Here is a 27,975-nt window from a genome sequence, read left to right on the forward strand (position 1 = left end):
TGAGTTCTAGAAGGTTCAATTCTTGAACCCTTAATCTTTTTTCGTCATTATAAATAATATCGTTCGTGAAAAAATAAAATCACTAAAATACGTCTTTTTGCAAATGATACTATCATGTGTATCTTTGTCGATGACCCTTTGTTTGATGTTAAAGGAGAGAAGGAGGACACATAAACTCAAACTTTTGTACAAGATTTCTTCTTACGCCAGCCTATCGCACTTCACTTATTCCGTCCCGAGTTTATGAAACAACATCTTACAAATTATGTTAACCTTCGTAATAAGTCTTGTTAAACTCAATTGTTAAAGGATCAGTTCCTAATTTCTACTTTGAGGGTGAACATAAATTGAGTGTCACCAATGCAAGACTGCGGATACCTTGTAGTAGTCTTAACGAACACTCGCTCTCTTACAATATTATTTATAGCCCTAATTACCAATGTGGTGAAATTGAGGACCCCTAGTACCCTTTCTTCTACACCTGGTCTAAATCAGTTCAAGCTATATTGTTTAAACCAAAAATGCCACATAATTGAGCAACTTAAATTATTCAATGATATTCAATCACGTACAACACTTAATTCGACAAACCTAACGACTTTGATCTCCTTAAGATAAATTTGAACAATCTTGACTCTACAACAGACCTGACCTATTCATCCCCCCTCTTCATGCTCTGTACGATTCTCTTTCTACCGTCATAGTTGACATTCACTTTTCACCTTATCAACCAAATCATAACGATGACCTTAATCTATAAATAATTACAACATTTACAAGCAGCTTGAAAAATGACAGGAGCGATGCATAGTATAATAGAAAGAGCTTCCATTTCAATCTTGTCAAAATTGTTTTGCTTTGTTCGTATATCAATTGTCTCCGTTTCATGTATAATTACCTCAGAGAACTCTTTATTATTGAGTATGCATTATTTTTATGTATCCTTAAAATTCTCTTTTGAAATAAATATTGTTTAATCTAAAATAATAGGTACTGTCAAGCCATGTAACGAAACATCAATTTAGTGATGATATAATATAAGCTGCGTTTATTTTCAGATCAACAACAGATTTGACGCAGAAAATTAGTTTGAGGGGAAAACGACAGAAAGAACTAGAACACTTTATTACATTGCTTTTAACTGTTCAAGGTCCGTGTAATTGGTGCTTAGAGAAAATCCTTTTAAAGAATCTCCATGATTTAGGTAAATCACTGGACAGTTTTCTGAAGTCAAAAAAAAGAGAAATACTTCTTTCGAGAATTGGACAACAGAGAAAGACTGAATTTTTTCCACCAAATGGAACCGGTGCTGATTTGCAGAAATGGGATGTACAGATGTACTGGCTAATGTTAACAAAAACATTACAACAAACGCCGACACAAACACAGGACATAGGCAATGTTAAAGATATTCGAAACAAACTTTGTCACTTGTCCAACCCGCAGCTAAACGAGGGAGATTTTAACCTTTATAACAGACAGATCACGACATTTATCGACGAAACAGTAAAACTGATCGCAGATGGTGCATTCGAACAAAAAATCAAATGTGGTCTAAAAGAAATATCAACTCTACTTCAAATGACAGTATTTGACATAGTAAATACTGTACATCGCTTTTATCAGGGACATACGACAGTCTTAGAAGAAATACATGCAAGTACGTCCGACTTTAAATAATAATTTAATTATTGTGTAAGTGGTGACACGATGAAAAACTATCGTGTTACTGGTTTAAAGAGAATAGTCCGGAATACCCGGTGTCGCTCACTGTCTTAGTCGACTAAGTCGCAATATTTTGTATATCTAATATTTGACCAACGCTCACTCCGAAAGACTCAACGTGAAACAGCATACATGTTTTAGGTGTTTTATTTGATGATGATGATGATATTAAACAATAACAATGATATAAATTCCTTTTCACTGGTTTAAAATGTTAATATATATGCTTGTGAAAATAATAGATAATTCTAACAGAGGTGTATCCTCGACGCTTGTTAAAACGAGAACGTTTTATCAATATCTTTTGGTCATTATCTACCACGTAACTGTCATAAGATTATAAATTAGGTTAATATTACATAACTTGTATTCATGAAATAAGACGTTATGACAACAAATTGCGCTTAGAGCGATAATCATTAAGCATTAAAGATATATATCATAAGCATGTACTTGAAACGTGGTAGATATGTTACGAACAAAGAACATTGTAAAATTAACATGCAATGGACATTTTAATATTGCAAAATATATACGTATTCTAAAAGAATAAAATTCAGTGATAAAACTGATACAAGTAAACTATTGTAAATAATTGGCGATGTAGCATAAGGCTTCTTATCTTTATTTAAACATAAGCTATATATTGTTTTCATCATGGAACCTTAATCATAGTTTAAAGATTTAATCGAGAAAACTTAGCAAACATATGATACATGTTTTGTTATACTGTGGTTATCTTATAGGCCACACGTTGGTAGAAGTAAGACACCGTATCATTGTATTTGACACTAAAACATGAACGTATATGCTTATACTGTCCTTATTTTAATATATAGTTGTGAACCATATCAGTGCAAACGAGATTCCTGAAATGAAGAAAATGTATCTCGAAGTCAAGGAACTGTTTTCGATCCACTTTCCCTCAGATCATTTGAAACAGATAAAGGCACCAGGTATTTTGTATATTTTGTCAGTCTTCAATATGCAAAATACACCGCTAAATGTTTCAGGAATGGACTCGTATTTCGAATTTCTATACTACTATTAAAACTCTTCAAATCAGTTTATAGGCCTTCCAAAATAAGCTAGACACAAATGCGTGACGAGAATGAAATCCGAACTTTTTTCAGTTCAATATGTTATCTAAATGATTTTCAAACATCAGTTTAGACCAATGAACGAGACTATACCTGCGGGATTTATTTTATCTTATCGAGGAAGCCAAATGTTAGTCGTGAATCGCATACAAGTAACAGGACAAAACCCTTTCGAGATAAAAACACCCTAGAAAGCTTAGACAAACAGCGACTAGCATTTCATTATCACATTTTAAGGATAAGTGTTGCCTTTTAAAATTTATTTATCAAAACTAAGGTAACTATTAAAGTTAAAATAACATAAAAAAAATACTTTGTTTAAAATATAACAGTTTTGTTCAATTGGTGGAAATTATTTACACCACTGCTTAACGGTAATAAAACTTGTCGGTTACTTCAATTTACAAACAAAATTATAAGGGGAACTTAATGCGTAATTGCAGCTTTAAAAAAAATAACATTTCTTATTGTATTCGAATGTATTTTCAATGTTTCAGAGGAGTCATCAGTTACGATGACAATGCAAAACGTGTCTGTAAACGAAGAAGAAGAGCTGTCAATCGTTCTGGTTAATCTTTTTATGGAAGAGATAAATCATTCAAAAAGGGGAGATGATCCCGTGCAAAATGATTTGTCTAGAGCCTTGCAAAGAGCCTTAACAAAGTTCAAGCAATATGGTAGGTATATTTCCTGAAATAAATTCCATCTGTTTAAAATCGAAATCTAGTTCCAAATATGCTTATCGTCCCGCCAATTACGTTGGTTTTACTTGAACGCTCAATATACGAGTTTATGTTTTAGGCACTTTGACAAAGATCCTTCGTGGAAGCGTCGTGTTCTATATACAGTTCAATTCATTTTTATCGTTCATCAATTGCTACGACGATGTGCTTGCCGGCAAACTGACAACAGAATTTAAACCATTGGAAATAGAGTTGCAAAATATTATTCAAAGACCTAGTCTGGAACTTGATGTGATCATTAATACCAATGAGGTCCAGCACTTTCTCCATCATTCTCGTAAGTCACAACTTTATAACTGTTTTATATTGTATTACATATATATCGACGAAGTGTATCTTACTGAATAATTGTACGGTAATTAGAATATGCATGTGCTATAGAAGCAAACTTAATTGATGTATACAAATGTCGACCAAGCCCAAGTCAAACGATTAACAAAAGACCCTGTTACTATAGCGCCGAAAACACACAAGCAAAGAGACATAAAATGTGCAAACAAGACTAAGAGATCACTAAGGTTTTAATCTCGAAGAAGGAGTTATTGCACCACTGTATTAAGGGTAGAAGAACACAGCTCTGACCTCAATCAAAAAGTTTTAATATTGTCGTTGGTCAACCAATGTGGCAGATAGTTGAGATAAACATGATTTGATTTGATTTCATCCTTTTTATCCAAATCCAAAAAACATTTTAGCAAAAATAATCAGTGGCAAAATAAAAATGCAGTAAAAGTGGGCATTAAGAAATAATTATTGAAAACGTCCCGCTTGTCATAATATTACTATACTCAATGTTCTGTCGTGTTATTTCTGTTATGTCATGTTATCTCGCGTATATGAATTTGCTTTTTTATCAAATAAACGGGTATGATTAATTTAGAAGGTGTACTTCAGGCCAAATTTGTGTTTTATATGTATACAGTATGGAAAAGACATAAGTCTTTGTTATGAAGGCGACAAGCCGATTCCTTTGAATACTATTGTCAGTATCTAACGAAGTATGAATGGGTCGTAAATATTTATTTTAAGAGTTATTATGTACTTCGTTACCATATTTCTAACAGTCAGGAAAAATGCAAGCAAAACTGAACCCTTTTGTGTTGAACACATTCGTATATGAGGATAAGTTCATTTATATGAACTGAGATTCGTACGTTTCATTATTTTTAGAAGTTTGGATTCTATACATGTTTGGCATGCTTTAATTGTTTTCAAATAAAGCAAAAAACAGGTGTAGTCATATGAGCAAGAGTTTTTGAATGTGTAAATTTCCATCCGTCACTATATACATTTCACCGTTTTTATTGAAAGCGAATTATATGCAACAGAGTGTTCTCTTTAATGATGGAATATACGAGTAGGAGTAGACTGCAATTGCAATACATTTTTAGGGAGAGCCAACGGATTTCAAAAAGCTGTATTTGCTTTACTCAATAATACCTTAATGATGGTTGTTGTTTATCAATTTCATATTATATCTGTATTAAGTGCAATGGCATTTCCGAACGAAATCGCGTGCGTTTGTTCGATACTTCTGTCCAGTCATTGGACGCAATAATACTAATGGGCGGAGCATATTTACTACGGAACTATTTTTTTTCAATGAAATCGTAGTGAAATTATTGGCGACATGCAAAACTGTAATCTGCAGTAAAGCAATTAAAACAAGATAAGCAACGATAATTTGATTGATTTTAATGTAGATGATGGATGGAACAGTTGAATAAACGTATGTGTTTAAAAAGGCTGTTAAATGTCACGAAAATGCAAAAACAGTTAGTGCAAAGTAACCTCTATAGCGGGTGTTTGTATGACGTAATGAGTGATGTCATTGGAAAAGTTTTACGTTAAGCTCGATTGGGGCCGCATAATAACTCGGCAGCTGCATTTTGTTTCGACGCCATTTTTTGCAGTGTTCATTCGTTTTGAAAGTGTTGCTTTTTTCGAAATTTGACTGGATAACTGGGATTATTTACACACAATACCTTTCATTGAGTAATCAATTAGTTACCTAAACAGTCCTACTTTAACCATTATTTGTTTTGATAACTAATTTAAGCATGAAAATTGTGTAAACATGTTCTTGATAAAATGTACAGCATCTTCAGCATCAGAGAAAAAAATATTTGCAATTTCTTTATTCATTGCATACGACGTATTGGAATCATGTCCATATAAGTATGTTCGGAATAAAATCGACAGAAATAACTAAAGTTTGGAGGAGTTAGTCGTTTTAGACATAATTTAGTGCTTATAGTCAAAACAATTGCAGAAAATGACTATTTAGTAAACAAATCAGCTTGCCAGGTAAAGACAACTCAGTAGAAAATATGTAAGTTATATGTGGTTTATTTCATGTTGTATTTGTATGTAGCTACATTATATATGCTAAAATATGTTTTTGTGCAAAAGTTTGCATCGTTGACCAACTTTCGGTCAGAAACAAGGTCGCTCAGCCTTCATTGTTATGATGCGGGCCCTGATAGCGCATATGTAAAACAAAAAAAACGGGCATTAACGGAACGTGAATTTACTGAATAATGCACGTTTTCTACCTATAACGCCCGGGTTTTTGTGTTTTAATACACCACGATAACGGACCAAAAACACACATTTTATGCAAAAATACGTATTTATACTATTCTTGAACTTGAAAAGATAGAAAATAAATATATGAATAAGGAACTATTTTATCTGTGCATTCATTGGCTTTTAAAATTAGGTTACGATAGCTGTTCTAATTTACCCACCGTTGAGAACAACGAGAGAAAGAAAAAAGAGAAAATTATCTTGAATAGTCAATTTATTTTAGCAGAAATGTAGATTTAAATGAATGTTAATATAAGTATTAAAATTCGACATGTCCTTCGGACTCCACCCATTTTGAATAGCCCCATTGCATACCATACCCCAATAAAATGCAACATGTCGAATTTTAATCCTTAAATGGTATAACACTCAACTACGGAGTTCATGCATTCAGATCATCACTTTCTGCTTACCCAATAAAACAGTGTATTTTTAAATACAAACAATTAAAGCATGTTCGTGCATTCTGTAATTCCTTTTACAGTGCAACTGTTAAAACAGTCGGGTGCTGGTTTAGACGTGGACAAAGAGCCAACCTCCGACAAAGGTAAACATCACTAACACCATTACACCATTACAGTAACAATAATACAAGAAACATATTTTGAAATATTTCAGATAATTATAATGAAATTGACAAAAACATTTATTTATATATATGTATATAACACAAGGTTTTATTATTTTTGGTGACATTTGTGGAGAAGGTCCGAAGTTTGATAAAGACACTTCGCGGGGTTCTGGTTTATTTATTGTGGTTATTCAAACCTATAAACATAACATTGAATATATTAAACTAGATACATGATATATTTAAATAGAACACAAGACCAATATTAAAAAGACATAATACAGGGTATAATACAATAACCATGCCCGTGTAATGGAACATAATAGAAATACAAATGTGTTTAATTATTAAGATATTAACTAATAATCTTTATCTGTGTAATAAAACAAAATAACTCACCGGGATATGATGCGATATACTTATAATATTTAAAATAACAAACAGTTTTGCGATAAAATGAGTGTAATACTGTGGTAAAATACCTTCAAATACAAATTTACAGTTTGAAGTTCAGATCTGGAGTGGTAAGAGGAAAGGAGAAAGTTAGCGTGGTGCAGTGAAGATATAAATATCGACCAATGAAATTTTGAATTAGATATATAAAACCTGTTTAAAACGTCACCCCATACAGAACATTGTTCATACATGAAGATTACAAACGGACTGCTGAGGTGGAGTTGACCTGTGTACACACTCCCCCACTAGATTTAAAATGTCTCCGACATTTATGGCTGTAAATTACTAACAAATATAGAATGTGAAGTGTGTAATATTCTAAACAAATGATGGCGGGCCTTGTGGTATCCGAAAAACTAATGAGAATTAATGTAACCCTGAAAATAATGTTTTAAAAACCAAAATGGCATGTGAACTAATATAACACAAGTTTTACTAATAAATAAGAGAACAACTAAATGAGAAAATAGTTTCACACAATCTCAATAATGACACGACTATAATGTGAACAGGCTATTAAAACTAGATCAATTTGAAATAACGCCTAAATATAATATATAACGTCTTCAGCGAGCTGGGATGATACCCATTCACCGAAACGTTCAGGGGGACGTCTAGTACGACTCGGTCTGGGAGTAGGCACGGGCGGTGTCACAGGAATAGGGGGAGGAACCTCTGGACTGTGTTGCGGAGTATGTAAAGAAAATAAGAGACTGAAAAGAAATATGCGAATGATTTTGAAAAGAAGGAGAATTGCCATGACTGACGCTTGTGGGCGGTTCAGGAGCTGGGATTGTGCCTACGGTTCAGAGGCCTCCTCTGTGGAATGACATATATTCCAGACGAAGATGAATCTCTATCGTACTCAGACTCAGAGGGCTGAAGGGGTACTGACCGCGTCCTGATCTTCCGAAAAGGTTTTGGGTTTTTATCCAACTTCGGTATCTTCTGGCTCTGGCACGTATATAAAAGGAAGCATGAGCTTTCGGTGCAAAGTACGTACTGGTCCCTTGCGAGACTCGAGCTGCACTTTGTAAACAGGTTGACCCTCATATGGAATGTTTATTTTCACATATGGGTCTTTCTCCCACTTGTAAGCCAGTTTATGTCGCCCTTGCAAATTCACTTTACGTACCAGAACAATATCACCTTCTGTAATGCGGTTTTCTCTGACGTTCTGGTCGTACTGAACTTTGTTTTGCCCTGCTCTCTTCTTGTCTGCTTTTCCTGCTTCCAACTAAGCATATTTCATGCGTTCTTGAAGTTGTGAAATATATGAAGCATGGTTTACCCCATCTCCATTCACTGGTGCAGTGCCCAAGTATGCATCTACAGAGAGCCGTGGGTGCCACCCGAACATCAAAAATTGGGGGCTAAACCATGTAGAACTACTCTTCGTTGCGTTGTAAGCCTGGACGAGAGAAGGAATACACGCAGCCCAATTTGACTTTTGGTCATCAGCCAAGGTACCTAACATACGACGGAGAGTGCGGTTAAACCTCTCAGCGGAGGGATTTCCCATGAAAGGGTGGAAAGGGGTTGTTCTGGTCTTTTTTACATTGGCAAGTTACAGAGTTCTTTAATATCGCGGCTCTCAAGGTTGCGTCCCTGGTCTGAGCGGAGCTGCACTGGAAAGGAGTAATGGACAATGAAGTTTTCATAAAGAGCTTTAGCAGTAGAGTTAGCTTTCTGATTCCTACAGGGAATAGCTTTGACATACCGTGTAAAGTGATCGGTGATGACCAAAACGTCTCCGTATCCACCTTTTGACCTTTCGAGTTTCAAAAAATCAATACAGACAAGCTGCATATGTCTCGAGGTTTCAATGGGAACAAGATTAGCCCTGGGAAAAACTGGGGTCTTACGACAAACGCACGGATGACAGGAAGAAATACGACGTTCTAATGCCGGGCAAGTAGAAACGATGACGTGCAAGCCACAGGGATTTCTTACGACCAGGATGACCTACGTCGTCGTGAACACCACGAAAAGCAATAGTCCTGTAAGTAGAGGGAATAATAAGCTGCTGAACTTCATCACCATCCAAAGTAGCGGTTCGAAATAAAATACCATCCTCTAGATAAAGACGTGACAAGTCACGAAGAAGGGATTTGACATCTTTCGACGTTTCCCCTCCCCCCCTCGGACGAGAACCAGAATTAAGGATGGAAATAACCTTGGCGATGTCAGGATCGTTTGACTGCTCTGTTTTTCAGTCTACCAGTTTGGATGCTGGAATAGGATTGACAATCTCTTCACTGGTCAGTTAAGGACCTGTCACGCCAGATACACATTCAACAGGAGAAATGGAAACAGAGACACCAAGACAAACAGCTTTTATCTCCTGAACAAACAAGGTTTACGACTTAACCCATCACAATCGGAATTAAGTTTGCCTGACTTATATATGATATCAAAGTCATATACAGACAAAGCTGCAACCCAACGATGACCTGTAGCGTCTAACTTGGCAGTAGACAGGATATACGTTAACGGGTTGTTGTCCGTCGTGACTACAAATTTGTTACCGAACAAATAGTCGTGAAATTTGTCGGTTACCGCCCACTTAAGCGCGAGGAATTCTAACTTGTGTGCGGGATAGTTACGCTCACTCCGGCAAAGACCTCGGCTTGCGTAAGCAATGACTCTTTCGGTGTGATCTTCTTGCTCTTGAAGAAGTACTGCTCCCAAACCAGACCCACTTGCGTCAGTATGGACTTTGAGGGTTTAGAAAAGTTAGCAAAAGCAAGAACAGGAGAAGAAGACAGTTTCTCCTTCAAAAGATCAAAGGAAGACTGCTGGGCGTCACCCAAGACCACGTCAACTTGTTTTCGCGTTTGAATTTGTGTTTTTTATTTTGTTTGTTTATTACCGTGACCTTCAAGAAGTTTGTTTAATTGTTGTGCTAGTTTTGAATAGTCCTTTATAAAGCGACGGTAAAAGCCGGCGGTTCCGAAGAAGGTACGGAGTTGAGAAATGTTATTTGGGACTGGACATTCAGTTATGGCTGAAGTTTTCTCAGGATCAGTGGCGATGCCTTGTTCAGAAATAATATGGCCAAGATATGTAACTGATGATTTAAAAAGCTCACACTTTGAACCTTTAAGCTTGAGACCATGAAATGAAAGACGGTGAAAAACGTTCTCTAACCTGATCACATGCTCATCGAAAGTCTCAGAAAATATCAAAATATCATCAACAAAAACTAGACATTCACATTTTTCGGTATGGCTGCTTGAAGGGTGTATCATTTGAAAGGACAATCTTATGCCGTATGATGTTGGTGCAGCCAATGTCCACGGGACCAGTGGAAAATATGTTTTTCCAGTTCCCAAGAACCTGGCGAACACGAAGAAGCTGATCGGAGGACAAGTTCTCCGTGTCAATCTTAGATCAAGATCATCAACAAAATTATCAGAGGGTGTAGATGAAGGAGAGGGAAAGGAAGATGTGAGGTTATCTAATGCATTTTCTTCACTGACAACACAAACGTCAGACTTTGGCTGAATAATAATGGGCCTAGTAGTCATGTTACAAACTCTGACAGTTTTTTTTAGCATACTTACCGTTCTGGGGGACAAAAAGTACTTGTGGTCTAATAAGATATGGAGAACCAATGTCACAGTTCTCTGTTTCAACTTTCTGAATGTTGCTACCAAGACCTCTGGCAATACCGTTAATGGTCACAGTCTCATATGGTTTTATTTCAATACTGTGCTCATTAGTGGACTTAACAGAGATAGGATGGCACACACGAGTATTGAATGCGAATTACCAAACTTCTGGCACAGTGTTCGCGGAGGCGGCCGCCCCCGGCTTACAACACCGAAAGATATTAGTTCCCAAGATAACAGGACAAGTTTGGTTACTCTCTGTATTTGGTACTACTAAAATGGGGACTGGTAATTCTAAATTAAAATCAGGGATAGCAACAGCAACTTCAATGTAGCCCAGTATGTCCAAGGTATGGCCACTGGCTACTGAAACGTTCAAATCAACTCCAAAATCGTTTAAATAAATTCATTGTCTTTTAAAATTAGGTTACGATAGCTGTTCTAATTTACCCACCGTTGAGAACAACGAGAGAAAGAAAAAAAGAGAAAATTATCTTGAATAGTCAATTTATTTTAGCAGAAAGGTAGATTTAAATGAATGTTAATATAAGTATTAAAATTCGACATGTCCTTCGGACTCCACCTCTTTTGAATAGCCCCATTGCATACCATACCCCAATAAAATGCAACATGTCGAATTTTAATCCTTAAATGGTATAACACTCAACTACGGAGTTCATGCATTCAGATCATCACTTTCTGCTTACCCAATAAAACAGTGTATTTTTAAATACAATCAATTAAAGCATGTTCGTGCATTCTGTAATTCCTTTTACAGTGCAACTGTTAAAACAGTCGGGTGCTGGTTTAGACGTGGACAAAGAGCCAACCTCCGACAAAGGTAAACATCACTAACACCATTACACCATTACAGTAACATTAATACAAGAAACATATTTTGAAATATTTCAGATAATTATAATGAAATTGACAAAAACATTTATTTATTTATATGTATATAACACAAGGTTTTATTATTTTTGGTGACATTTGTGGAGAAGGTCCGAAGTTTGATAAAGACACTTCGCGGGGTTCTGGTTTATTTATTGTGGTTATTCAAACCTATAAACATAACATTGAATATATTAGGATGGCACACAAGAGTATTGAATGCGAATTACCAAACTTCTGGCACAGTGTTCGCGGAGGCGGCCGCCCCCGGCTTACAACACCGAATGATATTAGTTCCCAAGATAACAGGACAAGTTTGGTTACTCTCTGTATTTGGTACTACTAAAATGGGGACTGGTAATTCTAAATTAAAATCAGGTATAGCAACAGCAACTTCAATGTAGCCCAGTATGTCCAAGGTATGGCCACTGGCTACTGAAACGTTCAAATCAACTCCAAAATCGTTTAAATAAAATAGTTGAGGTTAGGGACTGGTAAAAAGAATTTGAAATGGTTGAAACCATGGACCTTGTATCAAGTAGACCTGTTGTGGAAACATGGTGTATAAAAACAGAACAAGTATTTGAATCACCAACAATACGAACCCTCAAAGTCGAACAATGGGGAAAATAAACTTTAGAAGAACAATCAATGTGGCCATCATCGGGAACCACCTCTTGGCGGCCAGTAGCAGAGGCGGAAGCTAGTTTGGGTGACCTGTAACCTTCTGGCTACCCGTAAACTGCTGTCTGTTGCCACTGTAACCACCTCTCTCACGCCATTGCGTGTTGCCTCGAGTTGGTCCTGTCTGCGACTGAAAAGGCGCAGGATGGACTGAGGGTTGCGGTTTACTAAAATTGGGTGGGGGATATGAACAATCTGGGGGGCTAGACACTGATATATTATCCAAGCGCTGTAGGACCAAATTGAATTTGTTATCAACACTGGACTGAACACTGCCAACATTATTGTTAATTCGCTGTTCTAATTCAATGAATTGCTGCTGAATGTCAGGGGTAGACACCTGAGCATTCATGTGGGGTTTCGACTTTGGATTAGGAGGTTGTGTAATCTCTCGCTCCACCTACCTGATATCCCGCAAAAACTGATTATAGTCGGGTGAGGCATCCAACTTATGACGAGTACTACTCTTTAAAGAATCAGAAATGAGTCCTGACCATAACCTTTCACATAAAAGTTCGTTTCGACCGGATCTGGGAACCTGACCGCCTGCAAAAGCTAATTCAAGTATAGATTCAATACGACACCCGAAAGCAGTCACAGATTCGTCATGCTTCTGAGTAGCATTGAAGAACTCGCGCATAGAAACACCTTGTCTGGCTGGATCTGCAAAGTTGACTTCAAGTTTTCTGAAAATAGTATCTATTGTGGCATAATCGCCAAGAGAAACAAGACGACGCCAAGCAGTACCACGCAGAGAAGCTGAAGGACCTGAGTCTCTGACAAAGTAATATCGCTACAAAGACAACGGACTTCATGCTGCCACTCATAATAACTAATCTCGTTCTTTGGTACGAAAAAGAATGGAATTTTCGGAGGTCTAGAACTACTAGCTGTACTAGAGGAGTATGTGAAATGAGATGGTGTGGAAGCACTAGCTGTATTCACAAAGAAAAGTGTGATAGGGGGTTCATCGTCGGCCTGTGATGTAGGGTTTATTTTAGGAATAGCACCTAGGTCATACTTTAGGGTAAAGGTGTATTTCTGAGATAACAACTGCAACATTGCCTCTTCTGACAACTGTTGTTGTGATTTATCTCCACCAGAAGCCTGCAGACCTGGATCTGGGTCTTCTATTTGTGACCCAATATCAATAAAGGTTAAGATACGAGTTGAATAAATTATGTGAATACAAAGTAAATGAACTACAGCATAGTTCACTGAATAAATTTCAGAAGTGAAATAAGCTATGTAACTAAGTATAAATTCCAAAATAATAAATTATTTTAAATAAGTTTAACTATTTAAGTAAAACTCGACTATATTATATCCAAAATTAATTGCAACAAATACACCACTATAAAGAGTTGGTCAAATAATCCGAATTGTAAACAAATTAAAGTGTCAACACACAATATTCAATAAAATTCCAATGAAGTAAACAGCTGATGAATTGTCAACTTAGTCGGTCACTAACGGCAGTTTGTTTTGATCAATACACAATGTCCTGAACCTAAAAATGTTAATTTACAAAATTTACAATACACAAACTGACAGGGAAAATGAATGATCTGGAATAGACTAGAATGTATTATTAGAAAACAGCTGACATATTATGTGTTTTATAACATATACAAGTATCTATAACATGTAAATACCTGTGCTGCTTCAAATCTGCAATGAAAAAGGAGAGGTTAATGTCAATCAAATTAAATGAGTAAAATAACAATAAAAGGAATGCAACACTGCCTAGACAAAAATGTCAAGCAGTATGATACGAAACAAATCCAGGAAAATGTCTAAACACTGACCATGAATATATCGTTATACACAAATATCTACATATACACATATGTGTTACAACTGGTACTTACTATTCAGTGTTGGGTTAAGACATATACTTATAAAACTATGTGATTTGGCAGATAAACACAGAAACAAAAAAATTAACACATAAACAAATAAACAGACACGTACACATATATAACTACTCAGATATTCTTTAAATCACCTGATTAACTGTATTTGAAATAAAATGGAATATATTGAAATATGTGCAGAATTTTACATGCAAAGGGAATGTAGGGAAAAGAAAAGATACGAAGAAAACAAATGTAATGCTTCACATTATTTTGTCGAACCTATAGATGCACGTATGAGTGTGATCTTATCACTCATTAACCCTATGCAACTAGAAAAAATTAAAATTTCCAATAAACACTATATCAGCAACTTAATTACCAATGCACTCTACTGAAAAAAAACAACTCAAAACCAAAAGTGGAAAGTAGGTAATGAAAATAAATAAAAAGTGAATGAATTGTCATTAACGTGAAAAAATGGACGTTGTTAACAAAAAATACATTAAATTGGCAAAGAACACTATGAAATTGAATGAATTCAAACACAAACCTTGTTATCTTAATTGAAATTTAACTCCAAACGATGATAAACGTGTGTAAAAAATAAATCTAGATACTGACACGTTCTAGTTTTTAACTGGCAGTGTACAAAAAATAGTGCACATATAATACAGCAAAAATCTATTAAATATAATGAAATAGATAAATGTACTTACAGAAGTCCAATCCAAATATCCAATATTTATACAAATTACAATATAAACTAACACAAATAGCACATTTTACACAAAAAAAATCCGCGAAGAATCCATCGGGAATCACACATGAACCGCTAATTTCTGTTTCTGACACAGACTCAGTGAAAGTTTATAAATGTCAACAGATCGAGCGACTCGAGTATTAGATTTTTTTTTTAAATAGGGTAAAGGGAATATAAGTATGAAAATGACAAAAAAGGGCTGGGCAGGGTGGAATAAGATAATTGGATAAGGGGGGGGGGGGTATACCGCTCCAATAGTGGTGGAGTACCGCGCGGAGTTGAATTGACGTCTGGTTGCTCGATATAGCCGACAGGGTCAACAACATTCCCACCTCACCGGGTCTACGATGAACAATTTCCTGGCCCACAGGAAACTCTTGTCGGGGAGACAATTTGTAGAAGGTCCGAAGTTTGATAAAGACACTTCTTGGAATTATGGTTTATTTATTGTGGTTATTTAAACCTATAAACATAACATTAATTATAAAAAAACTAGAAACATAATATATTTAAATAGAACACAAGACCAATATTAAAAAGACATAATACAAGGGTACAATACAATAACCATTCCCGTGTAATGAAACATAATAGAAATACAAATGTGTTTAATTATTTAGATATTATCTAATAATCTTTATCTGTGTAATAAAACAAAATAACTCACCAGGATATGATGCGATATACTTATAATATTTAAAATAACAAACAGTTTTGCGATAACTGAGTGTAATACTGTAGTAAAATACCTTCAAACTTTACAGTTTGAAGTTCAGATCAGGAGTGGTTAGAGGAAAGGAGAAAGTTAGCGTGGTGCAGTGAAGATATAAATATCGACCAATGAAATTTTGAATTAGATATATAAAACCTGTTTAAAACATCACCCCATACAGAACATTGTACATACATGAAGATAACATGGACTGAACGAATGACAATTACATGGACAGCACAAGTGACAAAACAAGACTGCTGGGGTGGAGTTGACCTGTCTACACAAGGTTATATCATTTTTGGTAACATTTGTGTCCCATTATAAAATATTGGTTAAAGTTACTATGCAAGTTAGGACGTGTCGTCAGTTCTCACGGAGACATTTATGCAATGGACATTTATCGTCAGCTAAGTGCACAGAACCTTCAGACGACAAAGATGAATATTTGTACATGTTTCACAAAACAAATTATGGCTTTAGATTAAGGTTTTTCACTCCAAGCTGCGATGAATTAGAACAACGTTTTGTTTTATTGCTTTATTTTCAGAAAGCTTGTCAATTTTAAAATGATCTGTGCACATTTCCGAGTCTTAGCCCATGAGAAGAAGATGTCACATTTATGTAATAAGCGGTTTTAGAAAATAAACGCTATTGCTTTATTCATATTCAATTATTCTTAAATAACTTTCCATTCAAACGTTGGGAATGTTTAACTTATTTTAGGGATTACTATTTTAAAGTTATGGTCTTATTCTCTTAATGATGCCATTATATCATTATAGCTATATGTTGCGCATGCTACTCGAATAAATCCAATTTTGCTGTATTGATGTATGCTCATGTTTGGAAAGATGTTCTTTGTTTATAAATGGGAAAGAAAATGCATTTTAAAACTTAGCTTTATTATTGGAACTTGGCCGATCGGAGCACGCCTTAAACACACGTAAATAAACGCAATGAACACAATTGAACTGATGTATAGAAAAGATGTATTTCCCCTTTGTAAGTCAAAAATCTTAATCGTCTCTCAACCAATAATAAGCAACGTATTTGGTTGTTTGATTTGTTTCAGTAACTATTTTTCAAAATTTCATGCAATTATACCTACGTTTATTTTCTTTTATTGAAACAGAAGTAGATATGATGAGTAGCGACTTATCTATGGAACAGATGCCCGAAACGCCCGTCATTGAAGAGAGTCGCGAACCAGACAATCGACAAAGCAAACAAAGCAAAAACATGCCAAGGTAATCCCAAACTTGAGTTTGACACAACTATTTGTAAACGTTTGAAATATAACCACAATTATGAACTTAATGTAAAAACGTTTAATTCGACAATTTTTCTATAATCGATCGAATCGATGCACTTAAAAACAAAACTCACTCAATATTGTTTTGTGAACTTCACCGGTGGATTTTTATTATATATTAAACAAATTGCATTAAAATAACCATCAATAATTTCGAAAAAAAATCAATTTTACTGGTATTATAAGTCAATCGACTTGAACAGTTTTAAAGTGATACACAATATATATAAAAATTTTAATGTTTTCATACTTAACACTATTAAAAAATGACAAATTATGAAATATCTCATAATGTTTATTAGTATTGAATACGTTTCGTAGTACCTGTCTGGAAATATAACCCATACTTGTAATTAATCGCTATGTTTTTTGACAGAGTTCATACAGCAAGCAGTTTAGTCTTACAAAGTGAAGAGCCGAAAAAACTTAGAAACGATTCAGGCGCGCAAAGGTAAATACAATGTTAATTATTTAATTGATTTAAGACAACCTTTTTGACGACATTCAAAACAAAATAATTGAAGTTTAACATCAAATGTCATCATATGAAACATTTTCGCGAGTATAGTTTAACGCAATGATTTGTTTTGGTGTTGTGTTGGAAACAGGGAAACCAATATGTCACCCTTGGTGATCACCAACTAAATGCATAAACGTCCAGACCAGGAATAAAAACAGGGAAGCCTTGACACGAAAGTAATATTTATAAACTTATGACAAAACATACATATTATTTTTTGATGTTTAATGTCCAATTTAAATGTGATATTACTTGACAGGGCGAACAAAAGTATTGTTCTTGCCTTTAAATATTGTAAATTTTATCGTCGTCCGGTGTCAGTTGATCAAAGGAGCATATATAATCATGGATAATACACTATAGGTCATTTATGCACATTAGTATGTAGCAAGTTATAACGTTACAATTGATACCAAATGTGTGTGATGTTGCTAATTTGTTTTTTGGATTCAACTTATATGTGGGTCGAATGTTTAATGATGAAAGTAAGATTGAAACATTCCATGAATTGACGTTGTCTTATTTCGCCATCATAAATCAATTCTTTTTTAAAAGATGTCCTTACGAAAAGTATGTTTTTCACCAATTTCTTAAATTTAAATGTCTGATTGTTCAAAGTAGTGACGGTGTCTAACATTGTTCATATCTCAACAAAATCAACCAAAAACGTATCTATGAGCATTGTCGACAGAATGTAGCTAATTACATATACATGTTTTAATTCGTTCCTTTGAGGGCGGAACAGAGAAAACAACGAGAGGCTACATTCTTAACCATGCATGCGCAAAGGTCTAACAAAGGAAGTAGACCCATTACAACGGTATTATATCCAAAAACCGAAGAATGCCTTAGTACAGTGCATACGTTAAGAGTTGTTTACTTACAATTTCACTTAACAAGATTGATGCCGGTTCAATCAGCTATTTTCGTTCCGTTTCGGCATTTACCTAAAACACTCAAATTCTTTTCGGCTGGTTTACGAATTTTGAATATTTTATGATTAACCCGTCTAAAGTGATATTTTGGAGAAATAAGTTTTGCATGAAACACGGTTTATTGTGGAAATTAAATTGGGTGGTTATCACATGGTGGTGAATTTTCGCTGATAATTCTATTTGTATTGCTTAAATTTATCAGTAGTGCATGTATTTAGAAGCAAAGTAGGTTTGAGATATGCATTACGAAAGGAAAGTAACGAATGAACAGTTAAAGCATGCCTTTCGCTTCTGGTCTACACTTGATTCATACAATATTTTTCTAAATAGCCTAAATTTGTTCGGATCTTCACCTTACCAAATGAACTTACATGTATATGATTTTTATAACAGATATTGGTCTCCTCACGACCTTGAAGTCTTTAAAAAGCCACTTTGCTTAATCAGTGCTGGCCCAAGAAATGAACTGAAGTTAGAGGTGGACACCATTGAGCAGCTTTCCAAAATTGATTTACCGTGTGTAGTTGTTGCAATTGCCGGGCTTTACAGAACAGGAAAATCGTTTTTGATGAATCGCCTTGCGGACCAAAACAGAGGTAATACAATTGATTTTACATACATTTGAAAACATGGAAACAATATGTTATTTGTAATATATTACTCATTTGTATTTAATAAACAGGTTTCGCACTTGGAGACTCAATAAAGTCAACAACAAAAGGTATATGGGTCTGGTGCAGAGTTCACCCTGAGCAGAAAAACACAGTTCTCGTTCTTCTGGACACAGAAGGACTTGGCGACATTGCCGAGGTAAATATTAAGTCGATTTTTTCTCAGATCATGAGACAATTTAGTTTGCAAAACCGTCTAAACTTCATGGCGAAAGTTGTACTATGGATCGAATTTTGGGGTCTATATATTTAGGCTCAGTACAAGCAAAGTTTGCGAGAGACATTTGTATCTTTAAAAAAACTACAAATTCATGTAAACGATGGGTAAAGCTCCTCATCTAAGTGCTTCCTATTAAGTTAATTGTATTAAATAATAAAGTAGGCTATTAACACTGATTAATAATAGATGACCTAACTGCTTCAGCGTTGGATGAAATGATTGGGTTACCAACATAAAATCATTCCTATACATACAGGTTTAGGTAAATCTAAAACATTACCGAGCAATGTTTGCATACCGTAAATATATGTACTAAACACTATTATGTCAGTAATGCGAATGACTTTTCAATTTGTTTTCGGGCGATGACATTGCATTGTAATTATATCATGGCAAAAATCACGTTGCGGTAGGTAGCGCAGGTTCTGCTTTAGGACGTCTCGCATCAGCCCCCGAAGATTATGCTAAATTGCATGAGTACTTATACGAATTGTTTATTATATTTTCTTTCCTAGGAATATGAGATCGACTTGTTTTTCTTATCAAAGACATTCTATAAGAACATAAAGCTATGATGTTTTTTAAATGAAATCTTTCATCAGTTTTGCATGCTGAATATATAAAAATGTCCTCTGTATTTTAATTGCTTTGCCTTGGTGACAATGGTTGATTGCTGTCGCCAAAGCTTTTAATTCCGGTCTATTTAAATTGAAAACGTTTTTTTAAGACCATGTGTCGAAAACACCAAAGGTAGAACAGATCAACGTTTTTGAAAACAAAATCATATAAAAGATTGCAAAATAAAAGAAGCATATTAAAATACCAAATATAGAAGATTGGTGCATTTATACTTGATTTCAAATTTGAGACCGAATATTTTCAGCTACTTTTTACGAACAACGTTCGAGTTTGTCTTTGATGTTTCACATTCATTTCCTCAGTATTTATCATGGCAACATCTTTATGTGCAAATGATACGAATAACTACAGAATTCTCTTTATTTCGTCGAAATCGTTCTTTTTCAACTTTCGATCGTTTTTGGCTAGTTTTGACCTGTTTAAACTCGTTGTATATTGCCATAAGTCACACATGTCGTAGCGATGCGACAGGTGTATTACCGGTTACATTCCTGTTCTATATACTAAACCAAAACACTCTTCATGTTCATATCAAACAGGGAGATCCAACTCATGACAACACACTCTTTACACTAGCGACCCTTTTGAGCAGCACACTTGTTTACAACATGAAAGGGGCTTTTGACCAAGACGCTGTCAACAAGCTAACGTAATATATTTTATCATACCCATTCTTATACTTGTCCTGCAATTGATACCCGAAAGAATATTCGATATTGTAAATCAATGTCAATTTTGATGAATTATAAACTCATAATATACATGTATTATTCAGGTTTGTGACAGAACTGTCGAAAAATATAGCACTTGAAAATAGGTTTGACGATGCTCTTCAATGCATTCTGCCAGGATTCGTCTTAGTCGTTCGAGACTTTACTTTAAAACTGGTAAAAGGCGACAGAAAAATAACCGCGGATGAATATTTAGAAGAATCCCTTCAAGATGTGGATTATGGAAAATCGTCGAAGAATGAGAAGTTCAATCGTGCAAGAGCGTCTATTCGCAATTACTTCCCAGAGTCAAGACGCAAATGTTTTCTGTTGCCGCCTCCTGGGGACCTGGATATCACTGAAAACCTTGAGATGTTGAGATTCGAAGATTTATCGAGAAGGTTCCAGGAGCAAACAACATGTTTCGTGTCATATATCAACGCACAACCTCCAAAAAAGCTCGTTGTCAGCAAACCTGTCACAGGTTCTAGTAAGTTGCCATTTTATTGAAAACATCAGCTATTCTTAACTTTATTTATATTTAATATAATAACGGAAAGCAGATCAATGAAGTAATTCAAATTCTTCTTTCTAGTGTTTGCGGAACTAACCAGAACATACGTTGAAGCTATTCGCAATGGTGGGGTACCAGATGTTGAAGATGCATTTGCAGCTGTGGCGAAATCGGAAAATGAGAAAGTCAAGAAAGAAACACTTGACAAGTTTGAAGTTTTCATGTCGAAATGCACTGTTCCGGCTCCAATAAAGCAACTTGAGCCACAGTATCGAGAGGCGGAACTGGCGTCATTGGTACACTTCAGGACAAACGCTGTATTTGATGACGGTAACATTGTGGAAAAAGAAGTTCAGGTTTGAAATCTTTTTTCGAATTTACAATCGGTTTTTATTTTATAACAGCAGATTCTTACTGGCTAGCCTTACACCGGTAAAGGTCTTTTAAGTTGTTAAAATAAGCAATGTAACAATTTAGTATCGGTTGGTAATTGTATCGTTTTCAACTATAAGTTAATACGTGTAAACATTATATGTTGCAGATGAATATGGATATTTTCTGGGCTTCGATGAAAGACAACAACTTGCGTTCAATACGTGAAAAATGCAAAGCAGCTCTCGAAACATCGAACTGGGTGGTAGAGTTTAAAACACAGTTAGAAAACAGAACGTTTGAAGTAGCGGGTGGTTATTCGAAGTATAGACAGAGGCTGCAGATTGTGGAAATAGAATTTAAAAGTTCATTTTCTGGATACGATGAACATGAGGTAACATTTACGGCTGTTAAAATGGAAGTGTTGAGATTGTTTCCTCTTGCTGAATGTAATTCAATATTTAACTAATTCCATAATAAAACGGGTTTCGACTTTGTTTATGGTAGTCACTTAAATATATATTACAAAAAGTCATACAACTTACTAAATACCTGTTTCGAAGTAATAGTATGCAGATGTATATACCAGATTTAATGTAATGTGTTGTAGTACATGGGCGCCTGGAGCGAGTTCTTGCAGAGTATCAAATCAAAAGAAGCGTTTATCATGAGCAAAGACGAATCTTTGAGTGAAGAGGAAAGTTTAGGTAATTGTTCATTTTATATCTTGGTAACAAGACAGTTGATTATGTTTAGACATTAAAAACACTTTTAGGTTTAAACATAATCGAATCAACATGTATATCAAACTAAAGAATACAACATATATATGTGATTTTTTTTGAATTTCATAAAGAGTTTATTTAATGAACATATGAAATGTGTAACAGACAAACAGACAGTAAATATGTTATGTGTGTTATCATATTCTTATCCCATATATGTAATGATATACTAGGTCTTACTTAAACACTTTTCGGTTTTACCAGTATCAATTGCAGATAGTAGTACATAAATCACTAGCGTTTGAAATAGTAATTAGTGATAGAAAATGATGTATAGTAAATTGAAATTTCAGAAATGAACACTTACGATACATACAATGCATATATTGTTGCACTATTGCTTTTTATGGATCAATGTAGAAAAATAGGGTAAAAAGAGAAAGATACCTGGTATGTTGACCATGTTCTAGTAAGCGTGGAACCGTTTCAGTAAGTGCGCGAGACGAACGTTCCTACATTGACGTAATATTGTCTTATGAAAAACGGAAACTAAATATAATGACCACCAAAGAGACTTATAAAATGTTTCATTCGCGGACGAGTTTGTGGGATATTGCCACTTTTTCATAGTTTTTTTTTCAGGTATAAGACTAATACTTCACACGACAATTTGTCAAAATATTGCTGTAATGTGTTTTGTTTAGTTTAAACATTTAATTATGCTAACAAAAATATCATAACAAATGAGAGGCGTGTTATATGCAGGATCTATCTATGCGCACAACGTGTTTATTTTTTTCCCGCTCAGGAATAAGTTGCATTGATGAAAAATCGTTCGAAACAATAACATGTAAAAAATACTTTGGTTTTATTTTGTCAAAATTAGATCAAAACCGTAGTATTATATTCGATATAAAAGTTCATGTTGCTATGGATTATTTTTCTATGGTGAATTGAAAGGTCCACGTGCCTAGTGTGTTTGGTTTCAAGCTCAAATATTTATACCGAAACAAATTTAAACAATTTAAAGACCGTTCTGTCTGTATTTTGCATATACAATAGCGATAAGTATTATTGACAAAACCGTATCACATTATGTCACGATATTTCAACAGGGTATCGAGATATGTACCGCATATATGCCTATAAGCATAGATGGATAGATATTCATGATGATATATGGCCTTCGGGACAAACATTTGTACAACAAATACATAATCATTCCAACAGGTATAACAGATATTTTTAATTCTAAGTAAAGTATGCCATATTGGAAAAATATACACTGCAGAACAAGATTGTAATAATTTTAGGTATTAGCTAAAGTAAATAGTGTACGAAAATTATCAGGTGCTTAATACCATCATCAGAAAAATACTTAACACATATACTTGAATACTATTGACAACAAGTAGGAAATGAAATTCGTTTTCTACAACAATTCACAATATAGACAATAGCGATATTTTTTTATCAATAACATAATGCCTTCACTTTTCTATCATAAGATTATGACATTACCCACATTCTGTCGTTCCCACACATATCCCAAACAATTAACATTCAAATTTTTCTTGACATGTTAAGCTCATAAACATTTCTTTTCATGATGTAATAAAATGTACAACTATTATATAATTTTAAAAAGTATTTATTCTTCATTGACGCCTTGGAATTGTTGTTCCACCAACTTATCCTTCAATAGTGACAAAATAATGACCGTTATATGTTTTGAAAGTATTAACGAAATTGTGATTGAAATTATTTACTGTATAAAGCAGTATTATTTTGTTTACTTTATTTACACCACAAGAGCTACCAGGAACGATTCAACGGCATTCAAAACAGACCAATCATATGCCACTTACTTTAAAAAAAAGGTATCGATATGATTGCCCGTACTTAATCATGTTTGTCTCTTCTAATCCGCATTGCAAGACAACGGTTTATCGATATTATACCTAATACACAACAGTGAAAACGACCGACATAAACATGAAAATACGGAATTAATAGTGTTAAACAGTGTAAGGGGTAAGAGTGGTCTAGTGGATAAGGTATCCGCCAACAACCAAACATTTAAATTCCCACTAGGGGTTCGTTCATATAGTATCTCAGAAATGATACTGGTTTCTACACGGACGGAAAAAGAGTAATTCTATCATCTGCTTTCGTCACAATCGAGCTAAAATATTAAAACTATAAACTAATTTAAAAGAACACAATACTTTTCTTCATTTTCTCCTTTAATTTTAATTATATGTCTTCATTGTATTATTAACTTACTTAGTTAATAATGCTGCACACACATATCATATATATAATGGTACACATTTCAATGATGTTTATCTCTACATTTCCAGAGGAGAAACAAAAACAGGAAGAAAAACTTCAAGCGATGGCCAATAGGATGAAAGAGGATGCTGCAAACGCTCTGCGCAATCAACAGGATTCATTCAGAAATCAACAAGAAGTAATCAACAAAGAGCGAGAAAGGGAAAGGGTAGCTCGTGAAGCGGAACTGAGGAGATTTATGGAAGACCGTAACGTTGTTCTGGAGAAATTGCTTAGTAAGCAACAGAGTCAGATAGAGGCGCTCATAAATAGGCCACCTACTGTTGTACGTGAAAGAAGTGATTCTTGTGTTGTACAATAAGATGTTGAAAGAAAGACTGACGTTATAAAAAGTCAAATGAAAATTCTTATTCAAATTAAGACGTCTTTTTATAGAATTGTTGCTTTTTGATCGTTTAATTTCGTTAATGATATGTTCTTGTTTTATAATTTATTTCAAAACAAATGAGCAGAATCATTGTACACATTCGAATTTAATGATACAATTGCGAAGAAAAATGATGAACATGACCTCTTATCTCGTTTTGAAAACAAATATAATTCTTTTATGTACAGTCTGTACGGTGAGGCATGTGTCACGTCTCAAAAGCAAAAGTGATAGAAAGAAAATCGGGGTGTTGTTTAAATATTTATTTGTAACATGAGCTTAATTTTCAGAAACGCGGAGTATCTACACAATCATTATGAAATGGTATTTGTTGTTAATCTTTTGTAACATAAGAATGTTTTATTCTTTCTTTTAGACTTTTGTCTCTTGATTGGTGTTTTAGGCTATTTTGTAAAATTTTGGGATTTGGGGAATGATTTTTTATTGACGACTTTTTTAAATTGATTTGGTTTAATAATGATGATATATAGTTATTCAGTAAATGTTAATGTAGGCTTGGATGATTATGGTATTTTTAAAAAAAAAATCTTCTTTAATGGTCAGTGGTTCTTCAAGGCAAAATAAACGTTAACGTAATCACTTTTAAAAATGCCATTTGCAATGGATTTTTTAAACGCCATTCAGTTATCACTGAGATATTTGCGTGTTTATTACGTAACTGTAAGAACTGAGAAGCGCATGTACTTTGTTTATTTATAAAAACGTTTGGAAAATGCCTTGTGCATAGAGAGATTGTCAACACAAATGTACAATTCAAGTTAACTTAACAATTCCAATATAGCATATTTTCTTCTGATATATTGCACTTCGTATCATGAGCATCTTAATAGTTGTATGACCATTAAAATTTAATGATTGAATTCGAGATAAAACCAGTTCTCAGTGTTACCAATGCCCTTTGTTACATACATAATGTACCATAGCAGCCTATATGTGCATAAATATATTAATTTGATTGCTGTATGATTTCATTTACACACGAATTGCTTCATTAAATTAGCTTTTATGAGTATAATTTGAATTTAATTATTTTAGAAGTGCTTTGAATTAATATTTGTCTAGAACACCTTATTTTGTTTTACTTACTTATCACTACATAAACTTTTCTGTAGTTTATAAGAATATAATTTGATTGTTTGATATTTGAAGTGCTTTGATTTAATGCATGTTTATGATATATATATAACTTTTGATAAGATTTAACTGGTAATACTTTTTAAATAGGTTAAACAAAGATTTACATAAGCTAGCACGTCTTTATATTCTGTTCCACATTTTGTTATCAAAACTATCTAATTAGAATTAAAAAACACTTACTTAAAACTTTAGTGATCAACCTATATTCTTTTAAAGTGCTCATCAAAATTGTATATTGTTTAATTGGCTGAAAGAATTTTAAAGATGTAACAGAACAGGTGAACCTTTTGATATTTAACATGATGTTTTTGTCAAAGAAGGGTATAAGGAGATTTTGAAAGGGATCCAAGAACTGCTTGGACTGAATAATAAGAAATATATTTAAGTGAAAGTATCGTTTGTTTTACTTTTCAACCAACAGAAATGCAAATTCCTGCAACGTTTTTGATTCGCTGATGCAGTACAGTAAATGTTATGGTTGTTTGTGCTATTGTGTGTGATTGTGATATTGTATTCTAGTTTTTTTGTTTGGTTATTTCGCTTATTCATATGATAAAGGGATGCTTAAGCTACATGTATATTCGAAATTATTATAACATATAATCAAATAAAATGAATGTCATATGAGAGCGTATGTCTTGCGTTAATTCATTAAATGTTAAAGCCACCACTGACAGTATTCGTAATAAGTATATACAGGTAATTTTCATCAATGTTATCTCATAACAGATACTTCTGAAATTTTAGGAATTTTAACCAAAAGTTTACTACTATAACGCAATTTTCACGGAAACAATACAAATAAAAACATGCTATAGTCATGCTCATTACCATTATTTGGTTTTAATATGAAAAATGTTTTATTTGCTTATGGTTTCGAATTATCCTTTTATGTAATCAAATGTGTGGGTTAACCAAATACACCTACACATATGTAACCATGTTAGACGGAAAATGTAGACATTGCTTGAAACTTTATCAGACAGGCTTCGGAATAGTGATTTTTGCGACATTGATTGCATTGAATAATAATAAAATCATGAGCTGACTCATATCAGAACACTTGGCAATGTTTAATACCTACAAAACTACCCTAACTGACCAGCTTCCGCTGAAAAAATATTCCGCGGAAATTCAACCAGGAGTGTATCCATGATTTGACTTATGAGAGGGCTTAACTTAAAGGCGTAATTATTTGACTTGCAAACTTTTTCGGTAAAATCGTTGGCAGAGGGTTTAAGGGTACTTCCAAATGAACATATTAACAGTTTCTAGTTAGAAATGGCGAATGGTGTGTTTTACTACCTTTTTCTCCTATATAGAATTAAATAGTAAGCTTGTGATATTTAAGGGATGAGACACACGTCAGTGTAAATATTGTCAGAATTGCAGCCATTTTGAAGAACCCCGATGTAATCTCGTTCGCAAAATGACCGTTTACAAACAAATATACTCGAAATTGTTGTGATAAGGATAGTCATCATTATAATTTTTCATATTTAATTTATATTGACAAATCAGTTGTCAATGTGTTAGACAAAGAAATTGTTATTTGTATTTTTTCTTTCCTGACTATAGTCGGGAGTTGACCGATTGTTTTCGGAAAATGAACGAAAACTACCGACGTCGTCCGAAATTAGCCGGAGATTAATGATTTACTTTACTCTTTTCTAATACTGGAACCGTAACCAGGATATGGAGCTTTATATGCAAGTTCATCGTTAAATAAGTAGTGTGCGTATATCAAAATATCGTAGTAGCCTTTATTCC

General features: G+C 34.2%; 1 protein-coding gene across 1 annotated transcript; it reads left to right on the plus strand.

Moving 5' to 3' along the window:
* The first annotated feature begins 1,064 nt into the window (after positions 1-1,064).
* LOC128219979 (guanylate-binding protein 3-like) lies at positions 1,065-26,835 on the plus strand. The gene is made up of 16 exons (XM_052928188.1): positions 1,065-1,660; positions 2,565-2,681; positions 3,323-3,502; positions 3,627-3,845; positions 6,642-6,704; positions 11,577-11,639; positions 16,840-16,954; positions 17,396-17,470; positions 18,868-19,070; positions 19,157-19,284; positions 20,544-20,653; positions 20,780-21,204; positions 21,310-21,584; positions 21,770-21,994; positions 22,211-22,307; positions 24,689-26,835. Exons 1-16 carry the CDS (start codon positions 1,336-1,338, stop codon positions 24,979-24,981), a joined length of 2,913 nt encoding a protein of 970 aa, XP_052784148.1. The 5' UTR covers positions 1,065-1,335; the 3' UTR covers positions 24,982-26,835.
* Positions 26,836-27,975: the final 1,140 nt, after the last annotated feature.

The sequence above is a fragment of the Mya arenaria genome, chromosome 15 (assembly GCF_026914265.1).
Source record: "Mya arenaria isolate MELC-2E11 chromosome 15, ASM2691426v1".
Lineage (NCBI taxonomy): Eukaryota > Metazoa > Mollusca > Bivalvia > Myida > Myidae > Mya > Mya arenaria.

Coding starts and splice junctions, on each gene's coding strand:
- LOC128219979 (XM_052928188.1), top strand. CDS start 1,336: ATGTACTGGCTAATGTTAACAAAAACATTACAACAAACGCCGACACAA. Junction 11,640..16,839: donor AGAGCCAACCTCCGACAAAG/GTAAACATCACT, acceptor TTATTGAAACAG/AAGTAGATATGATGAGTAGC. Junction 19,285..20,543: donor GACTTGGCGACATTGCCGAG/GTAAATATTAAG, acceptor CATATCAAACAG/GGAGATCCAACTCATGACAA.